The sequence below is a fragment of the Leptinotarsa decemlineata genome, unplaced genomic scaffold, assembly GCF_025532065.1.
Source record: "Leptinotarsa decemlineata unplaced genomic scaffold, Ldec_3_MD MMD2_tig00026299_RagTag_RagTag, whole genome shotgun sequence".
Taxonomy (NCBI): domain Eukaryota; kingdom Metazoa; phylum Arthropoda; class Insecta; order Coleoptera; family Chrysomelidae; genus Leptinotarsa; species Leptinotarsa decemlineata.
The window spans coordinates 9,881,091-9,899,273 of NW_027412676.1; the positions used below are offsets into that span (position 1 = coordinate 9,881,091).

Consider the following 18,183-nt stretch of genomic DNA (forward strand, 5'->3'; position numbering starts at 1 on the left):
ATCCACTTTCGCTGCGTGAACCAAATTTTCCGAATAGAAAATACTGTAATACCAAAATTTATCAATCACCTCGAAAATTGTTTCTGTTTTCTCAACGCATGATAATAAGTTTCGAAAATGATGAAGTAAGATAGGCAGACACAAATCATAGTAAAACCAGATTTGACGAAAGTTCAGGAAAAAAAAACAGTATTTGAATTGATTGATGAATTTAGGAACCGAAACATTTATATTCGGAAAATATAACTAACGGGGGTAAACCTTCGAATTTAGTGGCTTATATATAAATAAATAGTGTCCATCAACTAGAATTTATATTAGAAACTTGATTATAATGAGATAAAATGTATTAATATTCCGGTAATTTTGGTCACGTATAAGTTTCTTGAGTATTCTATGTTCTGAGCTGAATCCATAATCATCTTCAACAACGGATTCACTGCAAGATCACACATTTGTTGTTTAGTATTAGCCATCATGAAGAGCTAATATTTGTGTAAACGAATATTATTCACTGAACTAGACTGTCGAAAGGAGAAGAAATAGAGAAAAAAAGTACAACAAAATAATAATTTCGAAATATTAGAAAGAGAACATCCAAATATTTAAGTCCTAGCATTTTTATAGTTCCATTAATTTCTTTTCGATTTCAAATCTTTCAATACACTTTCAACATTCACAAAAAAATATATTGAACATAGAATATTTGAATGCTTGTGACTATGTTTCGTACGACAATAATCAATGTTTACCCCTAGTTTCAAGTTCGAATTATTGAATCTAGATGTCACCTACACCGTAGATTTCGTTTTAATCTTTTGATTCTCAAGTTCAATATTAAAATACTCTTTACGATGTTGTAAATTCAAAGAATTTCTATAGATTGGTTAATTTTTATTTTTCATACTGTTGAGAAGGAACAGTATGCAGGTCTGATAATGAACCAAACGAATTCTCCAATTTTCTCTCAATCATTTCGTAAACTTCCGTTCAATGTCATAGAACATTTTGTTCTTGTTTGTTGTATAAAGTAAAAACTTGTTACTTGACTAGAGAACTGAAATTTAGTAATTTTGTTTGATAATATACTGAATTCAATATTATAATGCACCTAGAGCTACACTCGATGTCAAATTCATCATGAACTTTCAAATATATTGTTTAGATAAGATCCGAAAGTAATCAAATGCTAACCGATGCTAACCAGAAATTCTAACAACGGAGTCATTTTCTTAACGGAACAGATTTGATTCTGAAGTTTAAAAACGAGTATTTATGAAATTAGGTTGATCTTTTCTTTCTGTCCATTGAGATAATTTCTGAAAAAAGGAAATTTGCTTTGGTTTTGGTGTTTTCAACGTACGATGAACAGGATGATGTTATGGGACTAATAGCTTCGAGCTCCAACATGAAGAACTTCGTTATTGAAGTTGCGTGTTCCCAATCTAAAGCAGAGTTAGAATATTTAAGTCACTTTACCCTTTGTATTGTGTATGTGATTATTTACTTCTATTATAATCAGTGTGACACTATTGAGATGTTTATACATTGTAGTAGCGACTCATACGTGTCGAATTTTCATTTTGTTTGAATCATCGTCATTGAAATGTGTATTTTATTTGCAACACATGTATTTTTTCTCAGTTGGTCTCATCGTGTATTACCAGTTGTCAGTTGTTGTAAAGGCGTTTATTATTCACGTGACAGCTGACATTAATGACACACAACAGAGTAGCCAACGCATAGAAAATGCATGTGCTTTAAATGACATCCTTATTAGTCGAAATATGAAATGTTATAGATAGCTATATGATTCAAAGAGCTTGAAAGAGAGCTACAATTCAGGTAGCAAAATTGTTACAATAAGGAGTATCTAATGATTTTCATTATTTCGGAGAGCAAGACAGGACTACTTATTTTCTCTAACTTTTTCGTTGACACTTCATGAGTTGAACGTATGCCACTCCTCACACCGTGGGGTAAGTGATCATTGGGTCCGAAAAACATGTGCACTAAACCGTAGTGAGCCTAGAATAACAGCCTTCCGCATTTGTCAGGCCAAGGTTACTGCCTTTGTGAGGCAAGCCAGCATGATCTTGAGATTCGAGAATAGAGAGGGTATCATTCCACCAAGGAATCCAATAATCAGAACAAGCATCGTAACAGACTAGTCTGGATAGAGTCTGCGGAGTTCGAAGAGGAAATATCGATATTCCCTCTGGTTTTTCCTCTTTTCGGACTATATTCACCTTACCAATAGCTGAAAACTCCACGACGAATATCGTCTTATTATGATTATTAGTATAATTTTTTTTACCAGAGGGTAAGCTGGTCGAGCTCCATCCCCGAAGCTCTAACACATTCGGAAAGGCGTGCAATATTATTAACCAATGACCACTCACCACACTGTGAGGTAAGTGATCATTGGGTCCGAGAATCATGTGCCCTAAGTATAATATTATTATTGAATTTCTTTACTAATATCATTTTCTTTATGAATCCAGATACTATACGATTGGATTATTTTCAAAATACCTACATCAACACTTTTTTATGGAACAAAGATCTTGAATTTTCAAATGTTCCCGCCCCGTTTGACAATTAACCAGTGGCTGGGTGTCGTTGATTTGTCAGTAGTGTGTGTAGTGCCTCAAAATGGCTACCAGTGATGATGAACCTATGCATCATTTATATGAGGTTTTTACTACTTGTTTTAATAAAATAGCCAACAAAGCTCCTGGTAAGTCCTTCATTACAGTGTCATTTATCAATATAATCCAGTGTTACGCTATTATTCCGTCATTATCCTTGATAAAACTCCAAAATAATACAATCCCAGCGCGTGTGTTCCCAAAACATTGAACAGCTTGCTTTAAAAACCCTTAGGTATAAATTTTAAATTTTGGTCAAAGTGCCCAAAGAACATTTTCCACGATTTATTTGACATTTTCAGCTGTTTTCAGGACTGCTCTGTCTTATTTTTTTCTCGGAATTCCGCTAATTTCATTCCGAAACATTTAATATTTGTGTCATTTTGGAATGTTAAGTTGCTTAGGTTTCTTTTTCTGTTTACATCTTGGTTGGACCCATACTTATGTTGGTTTATTTTGAAATAGTAACCGAAAAAATATTGTGTTTGAAATCGATTAGTAGTGTAATATTGAATTGAAAAAGTTAACCAATTGTTTCAACAAGTGATAATATTTGTTGTAACCTTACTTTAAAAAATAATCGAATGTTTTTTTCATTAGAAAATAAGATCAATTAGATAAGCTATTTAATAAATTGACAATTGTAAGAAATTATCAATTCAGACAACAAATCTACCTGAAGATAGCTCAATAATACAGACAATTTGTGTTAAATTATCTAATAGATCTGTTGCTATATATAAAAAATGGGTTAACTGCACCACTTGATAGAATAACCATGGCATATAATCTTTTATACCGAGAATAAACTTATTGTCATAGACCAACAAAATATTTAGAAAACATTGAAGGGTAATGAAAGTCTAGTACAACTGCTACTAGGTATTCAAACTACATTAATATATAACATTCAATGAACAATAAAGAAAATCCCTTGTTGTCTCTTCAATGACCAAAGTCATTCATTCAACATAGTGGGAAATTATTATATGATGAATATTGGAGGCTGTAGGTGTCCTTGTTTTACTCTTTGAATGAACAAAAATTATGATACCAAGCACGCACCAGGATTATTTTCAAAAAAAGCAAATCATTATCAAAATAATCCACTTTGGAAGAGTCAACCACTGGTTATTCTCAGAACCAGAATGTATTTTGAATTTCCTGTTTGAGTAGTATTCAGAATGAACTTCAACTGAAAGAATGGAAGAAAAAAATAACCTCTATTTTTATACTACAAGTCAATTAATTTAATCAATGGTATTTGTTTAGAGTTCCGAAATTGATGATGATCAAAAGCTAATGTTATTTAAAAAATGATATCTATAATAAATACAATATCTATATGTTGCTTCCTTACTACTAACTGTTGTAGGAATTAGCTAAATTGTTCAATAATCAATTCACAGTTAATAGTGAAATATTCAGTGCAGCTTTCAACATCTTGATAGATAGATGAATTTGAAAGTTCTGTTTGTTTAAGCAATGGAAGTCCAACCAGTGTAAAACAGAAATGCTCCGATGGATAAAAACGGTCCTGTGGATGAAGCATTAAATTTACTTCGTTGGGACTTTTATTACACTTTTAAGTAATTGAATGGTTTCATTCTTATGAACAAAACTGATTATAGGGTTGCCATTTGTTTCTTTATACCTATATTGAAGATCATATTTTAATGTTTCTCGAATTTTTTCTTGCATTTCGGTAAACTTTTCTAGTGAGAATGAAGAGAATTGATATTTTTCTTTTTCAAAATAAGTTGTCCCATATTTTGTAGATCGTAAACTACTTGTTCAAATAATAATTATAATAATAAATCTAATGACTATTTTATTCACTTTTCTGGTATTTTTCTTAATTTCTGAAAACTTTTATGATGAGAATTGTGAATACTCTCTTCCTTTTTTTGATTACAGGTTGTCCCATATTCTGGATTTCAAAAATCTTTTGCCGAAATAATGATGATGACTACAAATCTAACGATCATCATTTTTTGTTTTTTTTCTACCAATAATCTGTTTTTGAAAAAGTTTCTAATGGAAATGTTGAGTAATAATATTTATCTTTCGAATACCGTTTGTTAATATTTTGTAGGTCATAAGCTACTTGTTAAAATAGTAATAATAAGGACCAAAAACCTAAGTATAATTTAATTTGCGTTTCTGGTATTTTTTGATGCAGGTTGTCCTATATTTTGTAGGTCACAAATTATTTGCCGAAATAATGGAAATAATAACCAGGAATCTAACGATCATTATTTTTGTGTTTCTTCTACTAATATTGCATTTTAAAAAAATTTCTGAAGGATATGGTGAATAATAATGTATGTCATTCGAATACCTACCCTGAGTAGAAAACTACTTTTTGAAATAATGATGATATAGACCAAAAATCTAATGATAATTTCATTTTCATTCCTGGTATTTTTTACTGTGTTTCTGAACACCTTTGTGATGGAAATTGTGAATACTGATCCTCTTTTCTAGATTGTCCTATATTTTGTAGGTCACGAATTATTTGCATTATAATGATAATAATGACCATAAACCTTACGATAATCATTTTTGTGTTACTCGTTATTTCCAACAGGTACTTTTTCAATTAAGCGATAATAGTATAAGAACAAAAATGATGATTGTAGAATTATGGTTTTTATCATTATCATCATTTCCACAAACAATTTTTGGCCTACAAACTATGGGACAACCTAGATTAGATTTTTCAATTATTATTATATAATTTGATTTGGAAAGAGAATATTACTTTTCTTCATTGTCAATAGAAATAAATTGCAACCCTATACTCTGTTCTGTTTATAAAAATGAAATATTCTATACTGTTGAATTATTTAAAAGTATGCTTGAAGTTTCAGCTGATAATTTTACTGGCCTTAGATACAACCTCATGTTTGAAGTAACTTTAATGCCACAACTTCATAAACAGGACTGTTTCTATCCATCAGAACGTTTCTGTTTTCACATAGGTGGAAGTCCAAACCTACATTATGTGTATTTATAATAAACCCTTATTAGAGTGTTGTTGAACATTATTATTGGTACTTACCTAACACAATGAATAAATATAAAAAAAAACATTTTACTAGGAATTGAATATTGTCCAACAAATGGTATTTTTTAGTAACTTTACAAAGGGGAAATAAAAAATATGTTGATTTCATTAATAAATCTATTAAAACATCACAATAGCAATAATAATTGCAAGATGATTTAATTACAGCTTTCGGAAGTTTGTTAGGTAATTGCCACGAACTTAACAAATTGACTGCTAGAGTCGTGTGAATAACCTAAACATAAAAGTTTCTGAATTCTAATGGTGAGTTGGAAACGAGTATATTGATCAACCTAATAGTCCCAGTTCAAACAAAAATGATGATGATTGGAAATATACCGGTCTGATATATTGAAAAAGATACCTTAACTCAAGCTCACTTTGGGTGCAAAGTTACGTTGAATAATTTTTCGTATTGAATTAAATTTCTGCAGTATCCTCTGGTCTGGATCGTGCCATAGATAAAACTAATAACATATTAATACTTTTTTGAATGAATGATTTCTTAATATTTACCCAAAACTACCTGTAATTATTTACGATGTGTTTTTTAGTCGAATATGGGTTTTACTATACTGAAGAATCAAATGGAATACAACATGAACAGTGAGAAAAATAATGAATATAATAATGAGGAAGATCTTCCTTTTGAAAAAGATCAGTTGGTGATCGAAACACGTGTCGAGGTGTTAAAATAACAGTTTGGTGTTGGGAAAAAACTCCACTAATATTTATTGAGCAAAATAATGTTTATGTACCTAGTTGAGAATACTGACTTTTCTACCACCATATGAATCTATATCTTTTCTGTAATACCTAGTTGATATTTTTTTAAATTTTTCTGAATACCGAGTTTTCAGTTGGTTTATTGAAATATAAAAAAGTATTTGAGATGGTTCAGTTGTCTTTATAAGCTAAGAAAAAATATACCTACTTGATGATATATAATATATGGTGCTTATTGTAAAAAAGAAAAATAATGTTTGCACACATTTTTGACACAATATTATATGTATAGAACAATTATCCAGTAAATTCGAGTTTTCCTGGTTTTGGGTGGTGTTGGAAAGAGGGTATAGACTTTTGAAGGGAAGTCGTTGCACAGGTGCCTGATGGTTTCACTTCAGCTTTCTGCGCTGCATTAGCTGGGTTAGCTTTTATTTTTCGGTTAGGTATTTGCCACACGTACCTACAAAATCATAGGTCTCACATGAGAGGCAAGGGTTTGGTATTTTTACAAAATTACTGAACTATTGGGGTACACAGCATGCAAAAAAACATTTTGAACATTTATTCCAATATTTCGACACTTTTCATTGTCATCATCAGGGAAATACAAAAGTAAACATGTGCTGTTTACCTAGTGCTCAAGTTTTGATAAAACTACTTACATTATCCGTGAGATTGCAAATGATGGAAAAATTATCACATATATGTACAGAACAACATTTTGGTGAATATGACAAATACAATCTTCCTAATAGGTTAATCTTATTTTGAAAATAATATAAGATTTTATTTGTCAAATTCACCTTAATGTTTTTTTGTACATATACTTATATTATAATTTTTCCACCATTTGCAAGCAACCTCACAGATAATGTAAGTAGTTTTATCAAAAATTAGGCTTTATGTAAACAGCACATCTTCAATAGTTATGAACCTTAAATACAGTTCACCATCAAAACTGAGAACAACGAACAATGGGTTCCTTTCATAGACACGAAGATTATCAGAACTCCAGATAATACTCTACTCATAGATTGGTATCGCAAGCCTATCAGTTCTGGTAGGTTCTTGAACTATTGGTCATACCATACGCAGACAACGAAAATTAATTTGGTCAAACAAATGAAGAACCACATTCTGCAAATTTCCGATCCTTCTTTTCATACAAAAAAATTAAATATATTTTTCCATTTATTTATTAATAACTTCTACCCGGATCCTCTTATATAGTATGTCAACCATTGACGTTCAAATCAACAATAACAACCAGTTGAATATAAATCCTTTACAGGCTGACAATGTCACAATTGGGGCTGATCCACCTCCAGTTCCTATACTTTTCTCTCTTTCCATACATAAGTGATATGACACCCAAGTTATGCAGAATTTTCAAAGATTTAAATGTAAAAATAGCTTTTAGAACTATAACTCACCATTAATTAATCTTTTTCGAAACTTAAAGATGAAACTCCTATTAACTTTCAATCTCAATTAATCTATTCTATTCCATGTTTAAATTGTGGTAGAGAATATATCGGTCAAACGTCAAGATTACTCAAAGACAGAATCAGCTCACAAAAAGTGAAAGTAGATTACATCCTGAGAGATGTGCTCTCAGTATACATGTTCCCAAAGGTCATATAATGAACTACAATTCAACAATAATTTTATCAACTGAAAGAAATACATCTAAAAGATAGTTTTTGGAAATGTCATTTATATTACAATCCAATAATTGCCTTAATGAAAGATCATACATTGATCACCTCAGTGAAATCTATGCCTTTTTATTAGACATTGACAAAAATCTACATGATTTCCAAACCAATAATATTTCTGGTTTTTCATCAATATAATTCATAACATTTTAAATATTTTTTTTAACAAACTTGCAACCTCTCTATGACAGGGCTTTACTTTCATTTAACAACAGCTCTTCACTTGTTTTCCTGAAGACTAATGAAGGGTGTCTCTCTCTTTGTTCTTCAACCACATGGCTTTTACCGATAATCCATAATTTTAAAACAAAAAAAGATTTTTAGTAAATTTTAATTCAATATTCTTCTTTGTATCCAGTGAGGAGTCAACCTCTTTTAATGTAGTGACTTGTTTATTGTATTGACATGTTTCAATTGTTTAAATGTAACATTCTTTTCTCCTCAAACTGAGGAGTGCCAGATGATGACAGTACTACCAACTGTCGAAAGCGCTCGCAGATAATTAATAGAAGATATAAAGCTTCAAATCCTTTTTGTAGAATTTATTATTGAAATATATATATATATATATATATATATATATATATATATATTTATATATATATATATATATATATATTTTTTTTTGTGCTGTGCAATCATCTTCATGGCTCTACTCAAACTGAACGTTTTATCTTCTTGTTTGTTTTTTTATACGGTTAGAACTCCTTAGTGCAGGTATTTGTCCTCTCCTTTCATCTGGATGTTTCTTTAAATTTGCCTGTACTTGGGTTACATCATGTAATAAATAACCTTTGTATTGGTGCTTCTCTAGGTTCATTGTTTCTAGAAATGTGTATTTTTCGGGGAGTATATTGAATGTTAGGTCTTGTTGTGTTTTGATTTGTATTTGTATTTGTTCCTCGATAAGTGAATTATAACTTTTGAATTTATGGATGTTTAGGTTTTTCTAGATGTCCATACGGTTTCCTTTATTGACTTGTTTTATGAGTTTGATGTTTTCTGGTGGAGAAAAGTTATGTTTGTTTTTTGTATGACGTGTGTTGCAAGGTTTGATTTATATGTTATTGGGTTTATGTATGCTTTTTTTTTAAGGGGAAAGTGGTTCATACAAAAGTCTCAGATCTTCATATTTCCTACAACTTTTAACTTTTGTATTCGACTTTTTTCAATTGGTGGTCTAGTTTCAATGTAAATAATGAAAAACCATTTTCCACTTCTAAAATTCACCCCATTTCATCTCGCTTTCTTTGGATCAACTCATTTTTATTTATTATGATTTACTTTTTTATATAATAAATACACCATTTATTTTCATTTATTTCTATTTTGATAGTTTTTTTTTCGAATTTTTTTGCATTGGCCTATTGTTTTGATGAAAATTAAAGAAATGCACGTTTATTTGTAGAAGATATTAACAGTGTTACACTATATACTGATATGAATCAGCATCGCAAGTAGTCGATATTAGCATTCAAGTGTTGTAGCAGCTTCCATCAATTCTTTGTATTCTTTTTGATACTGTTTCTTATTACCAGAGGCTGTACTCGCTGATACGGCTCTACCAACATATGAAATGGCCCGCTCTCCTTTGATAGCGGTTATTATCCTAGGGTGTACGTAAGGCCAAGCTCCTTGGTTCTTGTGTTCTTCCTGCAACCAAACAATTTTTGCGTTGGGGTACTTTGCACATTCTTTTTTAACCAAATCAAAAGGAAACGGCGTTATCTGTTCCACGCGAGCCATTGCGATTTTGGAATCGATTCCTTTTTCTTTAAGCAATTTTGCAACTTCGTAGAAAATTTTCCCAGAGCAGAACATCAATTTCTCCACTCCCTCCGGGTTTTCACTAGCGGGTCCTTCGGCTGGTATGAGTCGATGGAACTCGGAGCCTTCCGCCATGTCGCAAAACGGGCTTCTGCAAGCTGGATTTCGAAGCAAACTTTTGGGGGTCATTAGTATAAGGGGTTTTCTGAAGGGCAATGCTATTTGCCTTCTAAGAATGTGAAACAAATTAGATGGGGTCGTACAGTTTGCCACGATCCAGTTTATATGTTGAAGTTGGCGAATGGCGAACTGTTCATCTTCCTTTGGAAAGTCGTCCGGGTCATCTGAAGAGAGCTGTAGGAAACGTTCTAATCGAGCGCTGGAATGCTCAGGTCCCATACCTTCTAGTCCATGTGGCAGATACAAAACTATACCGGACTGTCTCAACCACTTCGCCTGTCCACTAGCCAAATAGAGGTCAGTGATGCATTGTGCAACATTGTTGAAGTCGCCGAATTGCGCCTCCCAAATAACCAAAGCGTTCGGATTCGCTAGTGAGTAACCGTGCTCGAACCCTAGAACAGCATACTCGCTCAAGTGACTGTTGCATATCGTATATGGTGCTTGGTCGGGATAGAGATTACATAGGGGTCGATATTCTTCTCCGTCGTTGGTTTGGTGGTGAAGCACGTGGTGTCTGTGAGAGAAAGTTCCCCTTTCAACATCTTCTCCGGATACCCTCACGTGGATACCTTCTTTTAATAAGGACCCGTAGGCCAGTGCCTCCCCTATGGCCCAATCAGCCACTTTATTTTGTACCAATTCCATTCTAGCTGCCAAAATACGCTCAATACCTTTGTGTAACTTGAATTGGGATGTGTTTGGAGGAGGAGAAGCGAATTTTCTGCCAACATGTGCCAATATTTCTTCTTTTACACCGGTTGGGTTAGCTTTTAGTGGATCCTTGCCTTCAAAGAAACCAGACCACGGGCTGTCGATCCAATCACTGTATTTCATGTGGGTTTCCTTACTAGCTTTCTGGAACTCTTCTTCGCATATTTTGTCGTATTTGTCTTGAATTTCTTTCACTTCCGCTTCTTTGGCAACGCCTTCTTTGATTAGCTTTTCCGCATAAAGTTCCAAGCAATTCTTCATACTGTGGATCTTTTGGTACATGAGCGGCTGGGTGAACATGGGTTCATCCAACTCATTGTGGCCGTACCTTCTGTATCCTACTAGATCGATGACCACGTCTCTGTGGAAAGTTGCTCTCCATTCTGCAGCGACTTTACTGACGTGCGTAACACTGTCCGGATCATCAGCGTTTACGTGGAATATCGGCGCGTGCACTACTTTACCAACATCAGTGCAATAAATTGAAGACCTTGCAAAACGAGGATCCGTGGTGAAACCTATTTGGTTATTAGCGACTATATGGATAGTACCGTGTGTAGTGTAATTTGGTAACTGGGACAGATGCATGGTTTCAAAGCAAACACCTTGGCCAGCGTAAGCAGCGTCTCCGTGTAACACAATGGGCAAAACTTCCTTTCCTTCACAGTCTCCCCTGTAGAATTGTTCTGCCCTGGTTTTTCCCAGGGCCACAGGAGCCACCAGTTCGAGATGAGAGGGATTCGCGACTATGGTTAATTGAATATTTTTGTTTGTGACGCGATTCAGTCGCTGAACAGTCATCCCCAGGTGGTATTTGACGTCACCAGTACCTTCGTCGGTGGCTTCTAATCCAGCGAATTGAGTAAATATTTTATGGAGAGGTTGGCGACAAACGTTGGCCAATACGTTGATCCTACCTCGATGCGGCATAGCGATGATGACGCTCTGCACGCCCATTTCGGAAGACTTGTCTATCACAGTTTTCATCGAAGGTATCAATGAATCACATCCTTCGAGTCCGAATCGTTTTTCTGACGGATATTTTTTTTGGAGGAAATGTTCGAACCTTGTGGAGCGGGTCAATCGGGCCAAGGTCAATCTTCGTTCATCTTGAGTGAGATTCGTAACGCCGGGAACTTCGAAACGTTCTCGAATCCAGTTGCTTTGTTCTACGCTGTTGATGTACATGTATTCCACGCCGATATGTCGGCAGTATGCCAGCTCCAGCCGTTTTATGATTTCTGATAGGGGCAGCGATTTTTCTTTGCCACCTATAGACGTAGTTGATGGCAGTTTGAACACTTTGGATAAGTCTTCTTCTTTCAACTTATGGTCCCGCATGATTATGTCAGGAGGAACTTTACCTGTTTGAGTAAGAGTGGTAGTGCTGTCTGAATACATTATCCCCAACGGATCAATTTTGGCAAGTCTGTGACCCCGTACTTGATAACCTCTGATCATTGCTTGTACTGCTAAATGGTTTTCTATAGAATTATCTCCTGATCTACCTCCTCCACCGCCTTCACAGTCGGGATGCTTCGCTAAATACGTTTTTAGCGGAACTTCGTTTTTGCTGATGGGGGCCAAACCAGAAGGGGGCGGGTGATAACCTGGGCCACCTGAAGCTGAGTTGCGGAAGTAAGCATCCCACGATGCATGGACACTGCTTGGGTTCGATAGCCAAGCTTTGTACATATCTTCTACATATTGAGCTGAAGTTCCATTTAAAAAGGGCTCCTTTTCCACTGGAACACTACAGTATCTTCTTTGGGTGGAGATAGGTGTGGTTTCAATCGGAAGAAAGAACGTACTTTTCTTCACATAATTTATCCTTTTTATCGTTCGATGCATTCTTAAATGATCTTGAGGGCCAATTAAACTTTAAAAGAGTATTTCTTTTTTTTACTTTTTGATTGGAAATTTGTCAGAAAATTATTTCAACGTGCCATAATATTGACAATAGTCGATTAGCCAACTTAGTGAGGAAACAGTTTTTTACAGGGACTTGAATAAGATTCAGGAAAAGGAAAACAAAGTGACCAAAATAAAATATAATGTTTGGGCACAATCCAATTTTTATTGTAATTAACGTGTATAAGCCCTGTAATAACAATTCAGAAGTCGAATTTCGTCGGTTGAAACTACATGCGGAAATATGACCCATCAAATATGGAAAATGTCATTCGAATATGGTGGTTTTTTTCGATACTTGAAGTAAATTGACCAGTAAATTGACAAACTGTATATAGAGTGTGTGTCATATCAAACTTTTATTAAATGAAAATTGAGGTGAAATACTTGCAAAAAAATGTTTTGTGTAAAAAATTTAGATATCAATACATTCGGCTTCGTCATAATTCGAATGAGGTCGTTCTTTTCGACACTTGAACATTTCGTGCCACTTCGAACTTTTATCAATAGAAGATTGAGATGAAAAAATGTTCGATCAATGCATTCGGCTTTTTAAAATTATTCACCAATAGAAGAATATTACCTTTCACCGCAAGAGTCACTATTAAAGATAACCAAATCCGGGTGGTTTAACTTGGTCGAATGGAAGATGAAGTACCATACGTTTTGTCTACTACTGCGGCAGACATCATCAGTTGTATATGCGTTGACTGTGAGGAAGAAGATTGTATCTTGAACTCTCAGCAACGACACGGATATACAGGATACCGATTAGAAACGTCGTGACTTATCAGAATTACTTTCAAAAAATGTCAAAACTGATATCAAAAAGATCTATCATCTATTCATATTTTAGGACTTTCAATCGTTAATTTTGTCATTGTACGTCCCCTTTTTCAATGAAGTCTCTGTTGAAAATTTGTTTTGTTTATCTATTTACAAACGGAAAAACCTCAATTTAGTTCACAGATTATTAAAACTTATACCATTAAGTGTAATTTACACAGTTATATTGTTGCAAAAAAACAATTTTGTAAGATTACATATTAATGGATCGACAGAGAACTTGATCCTCGAACATCAAAGGTGAACATGACTCCCCAGGACGGTCAGTTGCGGTCGAGATCGACCGCTCCTATTTCTCAAAATTCAAGAGACCCATGAAAGGACGGCGTTATGCGACGATCGAGGAGATGAAAATCGAATCGCTGAGAGAGCTCAAGAACATACCAAAGAGTGCATATTTATCAGAACTGTTTGTTTGAAGGTGGTTGACAATGTTTCGTGGTGTATTTCATCAGTTCGGACTTCCATTGTCTAATATAATATTAATTGTATTGATATCCCTGAAAGAATCTGTAAAAAAATTAGAAAAGATTAACCGAAAAATAATAATTTTATTAAACAAAAAACTGAAATTACAAAGAAATAACATACAAGTAACAACCAAAAAAAAAAAAATAAATGTTACTACAAGCTGAAAATTAAAAAAATATTATCAAAAAAGGAAAAATTAAAATTAAAAGATTCCAAACCAGGTTACGTCACGACGTTTCGATTGTTAGTATCCACAATCGTCTTCGGGTGATAACTGGACTTATTACTCCGAGATCTGACTATTTATAGGTCATTCGAGTGCTTTCACCTATCCCCTCTTCCCTCTCTTCGCTTCATTGGTTTTAGCGGGAGATGGCGGGAGTTACAACATATGAAAATCTCTAATCAAGCGGAAAACGAACAACGATTGAAATGTAACTCTGATTTTTAATTTTTTGTTAATTTTTTTTTTAATTTTCAGCTTGTAGTAATATTTCAATTTTTTTATTTTTTTGGTTGTTGCTTCTATGTTATTTCTTTGTAATTTCAGTTTTTTTGTTTAATAAAATTATTATTTTTGTGTTAATCTTTTTTAATTTCTTTACAGATTCTTTCAGGGATTCAAATCAGTCTATATTATTTATAAGTTTTATTGCATTGTATTTTCTAGAAACAAGTGTGGAAAACACTTATCGAGTACTCATTTATTCACCTTTATCTTCTTATTACATTGTTCAATATTCTTCTTTCCTACGTGAGTAAATATTATTATTATTATTTTCACCGAAGTGTGCGCTGGTCAGGCCCTATCCCCCGAAGCCCCGATACATTCGGGAGGGCGCGCCAGCATTATCAACCAATGACCACTCCCCACACCGTGTGGTAAGTGATCATTGGGTCCGAGAATCATGTGCCCTGAGCAAGTGCAGTGACCCAAGAATGATAGCCTTCTGCATCTGTGCGGCTAAGATTTCTGCCTTTGTGCGGCAAGCCGGTATTATTTTAAGATTCCAGAGTAGAGAGGACATCATTCCACCAAGGACTCCAATAACCAGAACAACCATCTTGACAGTGTGATCTGGATAGAGTCTGCGGAGTTCGAAGAGAAAATCTCGATATTTTATCCGTTTCTCCTCCTCTTTTCTGACGAAATCATTTTTATTTTTTTTTCACCGTGTGAGCGCTGGTCAGGCGCTATCCCCCGAAGCCCCGATACATTCGGGAGGGCGCGCCAGCATTATCAACCAATGACCACTCCCCACACCGTGGGGTAAGTGATCATTGGGTCCGAGAATCATGTGCCCTGAGCAGGCGCATTATTATTATATTATATTAGACAATGGAAGTCCGAACTAATGAAATATTATTAGAACTGCTTCGAAGATTAGAAAAAACGCTGGCACAAATGTATTATATCTGGGAGGAACTACTTTGAAGAGGACAAAATAAAAATTAATGAATAAATAAATACTTTTTGAGAAAAATGAAAATCCATTTTTTTACCAGAGTAGTAGTAACTGTTACCCTTGAGAATAAAGCTCTCATCATTGATTATGTGTATTGTGTTTCATGAAAACGATGATGCTCAAATGAGTTCAGATTCGAATTAAATCGTGTATCAAAATGCGTGTGACGTGTTTAATGGATTCCCCGCATAACATATTAGCGTTTACATTATTAATGAACCTTAAAAGTCTATTAATTAGTTTGTGACAGATAATGGAGCGTGCGTGTTCGGCCTATGACGTGTACACGAATTCGTTCCTCTCAGATGAAAATTCAGGCACGGTCCATCGAAAGAGAGAAAGTCTGCTTCATCCGGTCGAATCGTTCATTGTAGCAAATACAGTTTTGAGTAAACAAAACGGAAGTTTCTGGATTCAGTCTGTAGGAATTAGTTTTCGTGCAATGCATCGTTTTCTTCAGTATTCACATACAGGGCATTCCTTTAATGCCCCCCTTTTATTTTTTGAACGGGGCAACTCAAAAAATTTAAATTTGGTATGATGAAATTAATGCATGGATACTTTATTTTGAAGTGAAATTGACAGATGAAACTGGGTCTTGTGATACATCTTTTTGAAGCTCCTGACAAATGCTTCACAACCCTAGAATATAATGTTAATATCTTCAACTACTACAAAATGGCAGAACTTCTCATAATTGCCTGAATACATTGACGTATAACTACGTAATATGAGGTAATAAGCTTAAGATCAGTTCAGAAGATGCTCGAAATGGTTGCCTTGAACTTCTTGACATATGAACAGCCTATCCGATATTTCACGCCGAACATTTTCGAACACAGTAACGTCAATATCTCTACAAATATTTATTATTCTCTGCTGTATATCCAATATTGAAGCAGGTTCAGTTTTGTACACCTTTTGCTTCAAATAGCCCCATAAGAAAGTCTAAACGTGTCAAATCTGGCGAGCGGGCTGGACATTGTGTAGGACCTCGACGGCCAATCCGAAGACCGGGAAAAGTAGTCTCCAAATAGTTTCTTAATTGTCTGGAGTAATGTGGTGGTGCTCCATCTTGTTGGAATACAATATCCATATCGAATTAGGATTCGCTTCGACGATTTCAGTGATGAGAGGGTCAACAGTAGTTTCCAGCATATTCAAATACAGTTTCTCTGTTGAATTTTGATTAATAAATAGAGGTCCTACAGTATGGTTTCCCAATATTCTTGCCCAAACTTAAATTTTTTCTGGATATTGCGTATGGGTTTCTCGGAAAACGTGAGGGTTGGTGTCACTCCAATAACGGCAATTTTGTCTGTGAACATTGCCGTTTAAAAAAAAAAGTACATTCGTCACTAAAACCAATATTGTGGATATAGGTAGGATGCCTAGCAATGGTTTCCGCCATTATTTCGCAGAATTCCGTTCTTGGATCAGGGTCATCTTCAATTAATTGGTTTACCATTTTAATTTTGTATGGATGATACCTATTCCTCTTCAAAAGTCTCCACACAGTAGAAGGAGACACCTAACAAACATTCGCGACGGAATAAGTAGACTGTTCAGGATTTAATACCATCTCACCAATTATTTGCACTTGTTCTTCCGGAATGGACGGATGATCTGGGGGCTTTTTGATATGTACACTACCGGTAGTTGTGAATTTGGATACATCTTCCCTCAAATATTTTCACCAGATAGAATGATTCGGAAAACGTTCATTGAAAATTATTTCGGTCTCGTGAAAGTTACGCGTTGCACCGTAAATAAAAATTGCTTCAATTTTTTCTTCCAATGGACGAGAATTATCCATTTTGGAGATTTTACTTGGTACCTTTCTACTAGTAAAATCAAAAACTAAATGAGAATAGTCTAACTGAACAATGATGTTCGTTGTCGTACTAACATTTTTTGTCGTTTTTATAAACAAAAAAAACTTAACACTTGAAATTGCCATATGGCAGATAAAAATGAATATTTCTAGAAATATTGAATGTTCCGTCATTTTGTAGTAGGTGCAGATATTGACTTCATATTCTAGGGTTGTGAAGTATTTGTCAGGAGCTTCAAAATGATGTGTCACAAGACCTCCTTTCCATTTAATTTTTTTCCCAGTTGGCGCCCAGTCGCCATATTGAAAGTTTCATCTGTCAATTTCACTTCAAAATAAAGTATTGATGCATTAATTTCATTATTCCAAATTTGAATTTTTTGAGTTAACCCCTTCCTAAAATAAAAGGGGGGTACATTGAAGAAATGCACTGTATTTCAAAATAGTAGTTTAATAGTTTTAACGTGTTAGGAATCATATGTTAAAAGGTAAGACCTCGTTAATCCTTAGCTCGCACAAGTTTCGACTTCTGAGGGTTGTCGTTCGTAGGGGTGCGACAGCTGGTTAACGATTGCCGCTGGGCGGCAATCCATCATTTAATTTAACCAGTTAAAATCTGCACCGTTGAATTGATGACCTTAGTACCAGAAAAAATATTTTACTTTGGATAACACGTGGAAGTGTCGAAAAGATTGTTTTTTTTCATTGATTTTAAACAAACAACAAATGAAAAGCCGGCAATATGGCTCCACAAGAGTCTGAAACGACCCCACAATTCTTTATCAACCATAGTTGAATAAAATGTATCGCGTGGGTCTGAGATATT

At 34.4% G+C, this 18,183-nt stretch overlaps 2 protein-coding genes across 7 annotated transcripts in view; one reads left to right on the forward strand and one right to left on the reverse strand.

Moving 5' to 3' along the window:
* Positions 1-2,604: 2,604 nt before the first annotated feature.
* Positions 2,605-18,183, forward strand: part of da (transcription factor daughterless) — a 172,237-nt gene continuing 156,658 nt past the window's right edge. For 4 of the 6 annotated variants that reach the window (XM_023155990.2, XM_023155986.2, XM_023155991.2 and 1 more), the window contains exon 1: positions 2,606-2,740. In XM_023155990.2, coding sequence (XP_023011758.1) covers positions 2,656-2,740 — 85 coding nt within the window. In that variant the 5' untranslated portion in view covers positions 2,606-2,655. Of the gene's footprint in view, positions 2,741-18,183 lie in introns of all 6 variants that reach the window. The other 2 variants (XM_023155984.2, XM_023155987.2) reach the window with 1 other exon arrangement.
* LOC111502030 (2-oxoglutarate dehydrogenase complex component E1-like) lies at positions 9,551-12,798 on the reverse strand. The gene has a single exon (XM_023155983.2). It carries the CDS (start codon positions 12,678-12,680, stop codon positions 9,636-9,638), a length of 3,045 nt encoding a protein of 1,014 aa, XP_023011751.1. The 5' UTR covers positions 12,681-12,798; the 3' UTR covers positions 9,551-9,635.

Coding starts and splice junctions, on each gene's coding strand:
- LOC111502030 (XM_023155983.2), bottom strand. CDS start 12,680: ATGCATCGAACGATAAAAAGGATAAATTATGTGAAGAAAAGTACGTTC.